General features: G+C 39.5%; 1 protein-coding gene across 1 annotated transcript in view; it reads left to right on the top strand.

The window, feature by feature from the left end:
* tfpia (tissue factor pathway inhibitor a) overlaps positions 1–7,545 on the top strand; it is a gene marked incomplete at its 3' end in the record, with an annotated part of 33,229 nt that overhangs the window by 14,380 nt on the left and 11,304 nt on the right. Inside the window, exon 2 of the mRNA XM_020621622.1 lies at positions 4,861–5,064. Coding sequence (XP_020477278.1) covers positions 4,861–5,064 — 204 coding nt within the window. The remainder of the gene's footprint in view (positions 1–4,860; positions 5,065–7,545) is intronic.

Raw genomic sequence — 7,545 nt, 5'->3', positions numbered from 1 at the left:
TCCAACAGATCCCAGGAACAACATCTGAGATCTCTGTCCAGAAGAGTGCAGTCCTAGGAACAGCTAAGATACTGCGCAGGACCCTCAAGCTCCCAGGCCTCTGGTAGAGGACCCGAGCTTGAAGGAAGGAATACAAGACCGCCCCAAAGTGGGGGGCGAGTGGGGAATTTTATTTTTTATTTTTATTTTTTATAAAAAGTCACAGACCTAGAGGCTCATATAGCTTTGGGTGCTGTGGTGCCTTCGGACTCTTATTTGTTTGTTTGTTTTTACTTCAATGATCTCAATACTCCTTGAATGTGGAAAATAAAAGCCCTGTTCAACAACATAATTTCTGCTCCACCATTTTTTAGTTGCTGTAACTGTGCTGCACTATATTAGCACATAATCAGGCACACTGTACAGCACTGCAGGGAAGCATCTGGAAATTACCCAATTAATCACAATAATGATATTTTGAACTTCAATAATGAGTAAAGATGTTGAGGACCTTCTTAAGAAAGCACCCAAACTGTTTATCTCATACATTTGATGCTATAGATGACAAAACCACAGGGAGCTGTTGAGACCCCGTGACATGTGCGCTGCTCCTTCTCTGTTTCAGTCTGGATCTCTCACTTCCTCCAGCTGTCTTTTTTTACATTATCATACTCTGCTGTCATTCTGATGATAGTGTGTGCTCTTTAGTGTGTTATCTTTTACTGAGTCACTGATAATGTGTTGTTTCTTGTTGTTTGTTGTTCCATGGCTGCTACACAGATGGTGCGTGAGTCCCGTTTGCTAAAGGACCTAAGTTAAGGTGCTGGATAATCTTCTGGTGTACTAAACAAGCTGGGACTGGGCCTCAGACCGAATGAAGCTGCCCATATTGGGAATTACAGAGGTGCTTGGCATAGTGTACCTGTTGCACAACTCAGCTCTTTATCCTAATGTGTGTGTGTGTGTGTGTGTGGAAAGCCCATTAGCAGTACTCAGGAGACTAGCTGCAGATGGAAGTTTGATGCATCTAAAATCCGTTTCCCTATTCAACATGGACCACGTTTCAAAGAGGTGGCTGAATTTGTTGGTTGGCTTATGAGGATTTTGCTAATGCAATGTGTGATGAGGGCCGTATTTACTTACCTTCTATTCAACAATGTGGATGATCCCTAATGACAGATATGGAGCTTTGGGTGGATTTGTAGACTGCTTGAAAAGGTTGTTTGCATTTAGAGGGTGTGCAAATCCCTTTCTATTTATTTATTTATTTGTTTTTTTTACCCAATATACATCAATCAATTTCCAGTCTGCAAACTTAATTATGAATAATCAATTCATTATTCATTTACAAAAACACTGTCTATATCACTTGTGCTTCTTAAAGGTTTAATGTTTTGGTTCTTTGGTTTAATGGTTTAGTAGTAAAATCAGATCAATTAATGATTAATTTGTTTGTGGCCAGCACAGACAAATAAAAGCTAATAAAGGCTGGGTAAAATAAAACACTGAAAGTACCTACTACAATGGCTCACATGGTGAATGTAGTATAACATATATTTCCTCTGCTCTGACTCCATGCGTACAATAATATAATGCATAATGAATGAATACAGAATAAATAAACTGCATTCCAGTGGAACAACACCATTAACTATGGTCTCAGCAGTAATCACATAAATGATCCAATACATTCCAAACAGTTTCACCAATAACTGAAACATAAACACAAATGTTATGGCAGGGCTCCTATACTGTACAGGTGTACTACTGTAATAAAGTGCTCTGTGAGTGTGTGTATAGATATATGGAAAGTAGAGATGCACCAATTCTGATTTTTGATTGTTTTCTTTCTGAACTGCCAATTCCATTTCACTTTTCTTTTTTTCTAAGAACTAACTGACAGCATACACCAAGATTTTTTTAATGAAAAAATGTATTGTAATAAAAATAAGACATTGTATTAAATTGCTTTTACAAACAAATACCAATAAAAAAGTGTTCCAGGATACAGGATAAACAATTATTTGTTTGTTGGTTACAAACCACCAACTAAAAATGAAGTGCAGTATTTGTAGTTATCCAAAGTTAAACAGGTCCAACAGGTAATAGAGACAGAAAAAATGTCATTCCCACTATAAACGCAGTTCATTTTAAAGTCGGTGTAATTTTTGCCACACATTGGATTTACTGTACATATACATGTATTACAAATGTAGCCAGCAACGCCCTTTTTGTGTACTATGTGTCAGAGTTTTGGACCGTAGCGTCCGCTTCTCCCAGGTATTTCTGTGGATTTGCACGGAATCGGATAGCTCAAGTTAATCATCTGGTCAGCTGTCATGGCCGATCAGGCTAAACACTGACCGATTCTGAACTCCAACAGATTGATTGGTACATCTCTAATGGAAAGATTTTACAAACTGGTCTAGCACTTCAATTTAACTGTGCAAATAAAAGATGATTTCTATATTCTGTATTGATCTAAAATCCCATAATGAAAGTTTAACTTAGTTTTTCCCATGCGTTGAGATAAGAGGTCTGAAATATGCTGAGATTTCAAATTATACAGATTTCTTCAGTCCATTGCAAACACTTAAGAATATGCATGTGTTGGCTTGTTGATTTAGGTTTTTGTACAGGTGTGACAATGGATGTATTAAATGAAGGCCCATGGAGGCTGCATATGTACAAGGCCCCCAGATTTTTGTGGTACACCACTGGCAATGAGGTGTTTTTACAGCCAAAATGGAGTTGGGTACCAGACAGAGACACATTGTGTTGATGTATTATTGCTCCCTTGCTGGATGACTCAGTCCACTACTGCTTATCAGCCACATCAAGAAGGACGTTGCTAGAAAATACCACAAGTCTCTGCAGGTACACACTGCTGCCTGCACACCACCTCCCACATGAAATAGCAAAACCTCAGGTATGGTGGAAGGAAGGACTATTTGATTGGTGTCCCTAGGCCCTGGTTAAAAGTTAGAATTGGACGGCTGAAGTAGAAGGGCAGGTTGTAGTGGTGAACTGCTGCCCTCATTGCCTCATTACCTTGTCCAGTAGAGGGACTGTTTGCTGACTGCTGCGCTGATAGGAGAGGGCAGGGTGGTTCCCATTAGTGCAAGTGTTTTGATGGAACTTTGTACCTTACAGGAAAGAGAATTTAATGCTTTTTCTTCCCCCAGTCTCACTCTCACACACACACAGAGTAGGACGATGATTAAACTATAAGCTAAGTGATAGCACTAAATAAAAGTGCCAGAGCTGAACATGAACTTAATGCAGGTATTATACACAAGACAGGTATCGGTGCATATGTTGCCTGATAAGTACCAATACATTTCAATGCATAAATGTCAAACTTGATCTGGAGCTTTCTCAAAACTAGATGACTCGAGTCAGTCACTCATTTTTAGGGCCATAGATGTGGTTTGGGCACGGCCTTCGGTATCTCCGAGGAGGTCAGGGTGTTTTTTTATCATTGATAGATGTGCACCTATGTTACAAAGGTGACCTCCAGTGGCCATGAATAGGATGAATGGGTCAGAAAACACTGGAGGCTCTCACAGGCCTTCAGTCATGAACTTTTCCTAACCTAACCAAGTTGTTTTAGCGCTTAAACCTAAGAACGTACAGTATCTAAATCAGATATGCTTTGTGTTTATTAGTGAAACCATGATAATGAAGGGCTTTGGCATTATAACAACCTACTACTACTAGTAGGGACCTACTGAGCCTTACCTATGTTCTGATAACAAGTGATAACGTGCCATTGGATGGCATGATAACATCAGAAGTGGGTGCTCAAAACAGTGTCAACATTATGCCCCCTTAGTTTTCACTCTCCACTGTGTGCTGAGGCTGTGAAAACTGTATGAATCATGTGACTGTCACAATAACTGAGTGTTTTTTTTTTTTTTTTACATGCTGTCACTTAAGTTTGGACCATCTGTAAATTCCTTTGCACAGGGACCCCTTTCTTCTTAGTGGGCTTCAAAGTAACTACATCAGTACAGGCATCTATAACAGAGATCTGACCTAAAATCAGCGGGGACGAGGGTAAGGAGAGTCATTTCCCTGTGGTACACTGAGATAGCGATTTAACATTCACGACAGTGGTTAGTAGAGCTCAGCGGCTTTCATGTCACCTCTTTCCTGGATCTGATAAACCTTTTATAAATAATAATGGAAGTGAGAATGTACAATACAGTATGTCTGTGCAGTGAATTGTATGTATGAATAATGTAACCTCAGGCTCTGTCCAACAGAATATTCATCATATTATAAGTGATTAAACATGTTCTCCACAACAGGGCCAACTACTTAAAACACACTCAGTCATTGTAATATACTGGACTGCTTGATCCGCGGTGTGCAGCTTCCTCTCACTCTTCTCCCCCAGCTGCCGCCTGCCAGGGTCTTCTTCTGTACTGGGGGAATTTAGGTGCTTCCTCAGTGCAAGTACAGTAAAACACCTACAGGACTGTAGTTGAAACACAAGTTGTATTTTAAGTTATTTGATGTAAATAATCATGTACTGTATGTGAGGTGCTTTTCTGACTTTGATGTGCATTAAATCATTCAGTCTAAATGTTTGGTCAGGACACACAGCTGTCAAGCCATTTACACCAGTGTCTTATGGAGGTTCTACTGGCATCCAACTTTACCATGTCTTAAAGCCTGAGGTTAGACTTTCAGAAAAAAAAAACCCAATCAGCTTTATTGGCCAGGTCTGTCGGACACACGAGGAGTTTGACTCTGGTACATCGGCTCTCAATGCGCATGTTTGATGCTGTGACCTAATTTATTGCCCCATAAATAATGCTTTACACAGATTACCACAAGAAGCATAATAAAAGTTGTCTTCCTCCCCTACTTCAGCAGATGGAGCACTACATGAGCTTTTCATCTTCGAAGAGTTGTGTTCCCAGAAGGACGACCCAGGGCCTTGCAAGGCCATTAAGGAGAGATTCTTCTTCAATATCAACACGGGAACCTGTGAGCAGTTTGAGTATGGAGGCTGCGGAGGAAACGCCAACAATTTTGAGACTTTGAAAGCATGTGAGGAAACGTGCGTTGTCTCAGGTGAGTCTGACCCTTGGCCTGACGTGGCCACCACCTTGATACTCTGTGACCAAATTTAACTTCACTTAATGTTACAGTGAACACAGACGCCACCATCATTGATACAAGGGAAATGAAATATTTTTTCTAATAATAGGACACCGGACAAGGATATATAGCTGCTTTGCATTGTCATGTTGTTGTTATTAAATCATCAGTTTTATTTTCAAGGACTGTTGTTCCTCATTAGACTTTATCACCACCTTGGGCATACAATTCTATTACAGAGTTATTTTCTTGGTTTGTGGCTGGAATGGAGCACTGCCAGCACATTAATTCTGAACAGTTTTCCTTGCGGCATCTGGTTAATAAAGAAATTGGATTTTTTTTTTTTACTGTAAGAACAACTGTCAGTATTTTATTATTTATAGGTCGCACATAACTCAGCAACTAGATTTCTCAGTTTTCACATCAGAGATGTTGGGTCCTCTCACTAAAGGTGTTTTGTAAGTGTTGTTAAATTGGCCATGATATTGTATAATGTAATGTAAAAATAAAGCAAATGGGCAAATGTGACCATGTATACACAAACATAGGAAATGTATGTGCACATATTGTGCACACACATGCAGTATATACATACAAACATATGTATAGTGTATGTGATCCACATATACTGTATGTGGCTGAACTTTGAGAACGCTGTGGGCACACAGGCACCTTGAGACCTGACAGATCTGTTGGGAATGTATAGCACATTTAAAATGTTAAACGCTAAGGGCTTTTTATACCAGACAGATTTTAAATAATATAGTAACAGCCACAGGTAGTCCACGGGTGGTTCAGATAACTGAAGTAATGTGGTCTGACAATTCTGCATTCTGAAGAAGCTGCAGTCCGTGAGTTGTTTTATATAGAAGGCCTGAAAACAGGGAGTTGCAGTAATCCAGCCTGCTTGTTGGCACAGAAGCTTTTTCATGGAAATACACCATCATGTTTGTCTGATTTACTTGTTCCTTATGTGCAGTCTTGTACCCTGCGTTCTCAGAATTTAGGCCTTTTCCTGCGGTGCCCCAATTCTCTGGAACTCACTACTCCCAGTCAATAGCAGCATGGCAAACTCAACTGGGGCTTTTAAATCTAAGTTTAAGGCGTAGTTACTCTTTAACTGTATGTTAATCTTTAATTAATTTTAAACTGCCTCTCTTATATTTGTCAGTAGGTTTGCTGGTTGTTCGCATTCAAGCTATTATGGTTTGTTAATGTTTGTTGAAGTGTTTTTCTCTCTGGGTTGCTTGTAAAGTGTGCTGAGACACTGTGGTGTGCGTTCACACTTTAAATACATTTTGACTTGACAAATGCCTGCATGAGCCAGGCCGGGACAGAAGATCTCTGATTTTGGAGCCATTTCTTAACTGCTAAAAGGTGACCTTATTGGTCAGTTCTCACTGTGCTTTCAATCTATTCTCTTTTTCTTAATGACCTTGACTCAAAATACTCACAGACCAACTGCCTACAATCTTGAATTAATCACAGCCATAATTTCACTTTTCTCCATGTTCCTTTGTAGGAAGTTTAATTTGAAATTTTATTTCATCCAAGCAGATGATTAGAAAAAAAACCCAACAGTTTTCTTGGGTGCAGAGGACTGTGAGATAAAATGCTGCATAGTAACTAATGTTATGTGTGCTGATAAACCCAAGGAGGAGCAAATCAGGTTGGAATTAGGAGGTCCAAAGATGAACCCCAACGGGACCCTGCAAAGTATTTTATGTCCGATTGAGTGAAAACAACTTGCGTTAGAAACATCCACCCAGTTTTTGTCAATGCGGTTTCATTTTTCCAACCTGCTCTAAGCTTTTTGGCTATACAGTAGTACTTCAGTTTAGTACTTGAGTAAATGTACTTATTTACATTGCACCAGTGCTAATGAAGCAAATGAAACTTACTTTCCATATCCTTTAAGGTGCAGCACAAAGCCATTAACTGAAATTCTGCTATGGTAAGGAGCCGTTATAGTTTTCACACAGTGTATGTTTTCCAACAAAATAATGCTAAGCATTACTTTACAGCTGCCCTGCTCTGGTATATTACTCGACAGGCCTTGTGCACAAAGTTATTAAGATGTGACTGAGCAATTGCTGCTCTGGAAGTGTGTGTATTAAAGGTCCAGTTACTTTGAACAAAAAAAAAAACAGCAACAACAAAGTAGAAAGAACTGTTCTGTTTTAGATCTAAGGTGGGAGGAATCTGCCCACAACAACCTGCGATCACTCTCCACATAAAGGTGGTAATCCCTTAATATGAGGTCTTGTCATCTTGTCATGCAGTTACATAAGATGAGAGGTATCACTGGAACCCAGGATAAAAGCATAGCAATAAATAAACAGGGAGGAGGGCGTCCACATAATGAACACAATACATGCTTTATATTCATTTTCCATTAGTAGTGTGTGCATGTACTATATGTGTTTGCATGGGTCAGTATTTATCTGTGTATTT

The sequence above is a fragment of the Monopterus albus genome, unplaced genomic scaffold (genome assembly GCF_001952655.1).
Source record: "Monopterus albus unplaced genomic scaffold, M_albus_1.0 scaffold263.1, whole genome shotgun sequence".
NCBI classification, from domain to species: Eukaryota; Metazoa; Chordata; class Actinopteri; order Synbranchiformes; family Synbranchidae; genus Monopterus; species Monopterus albus.
Note: the sequence above shows the minus strand (reverse complement) of the source record. Positions and strands in the feature narration are given on the sequence as shown.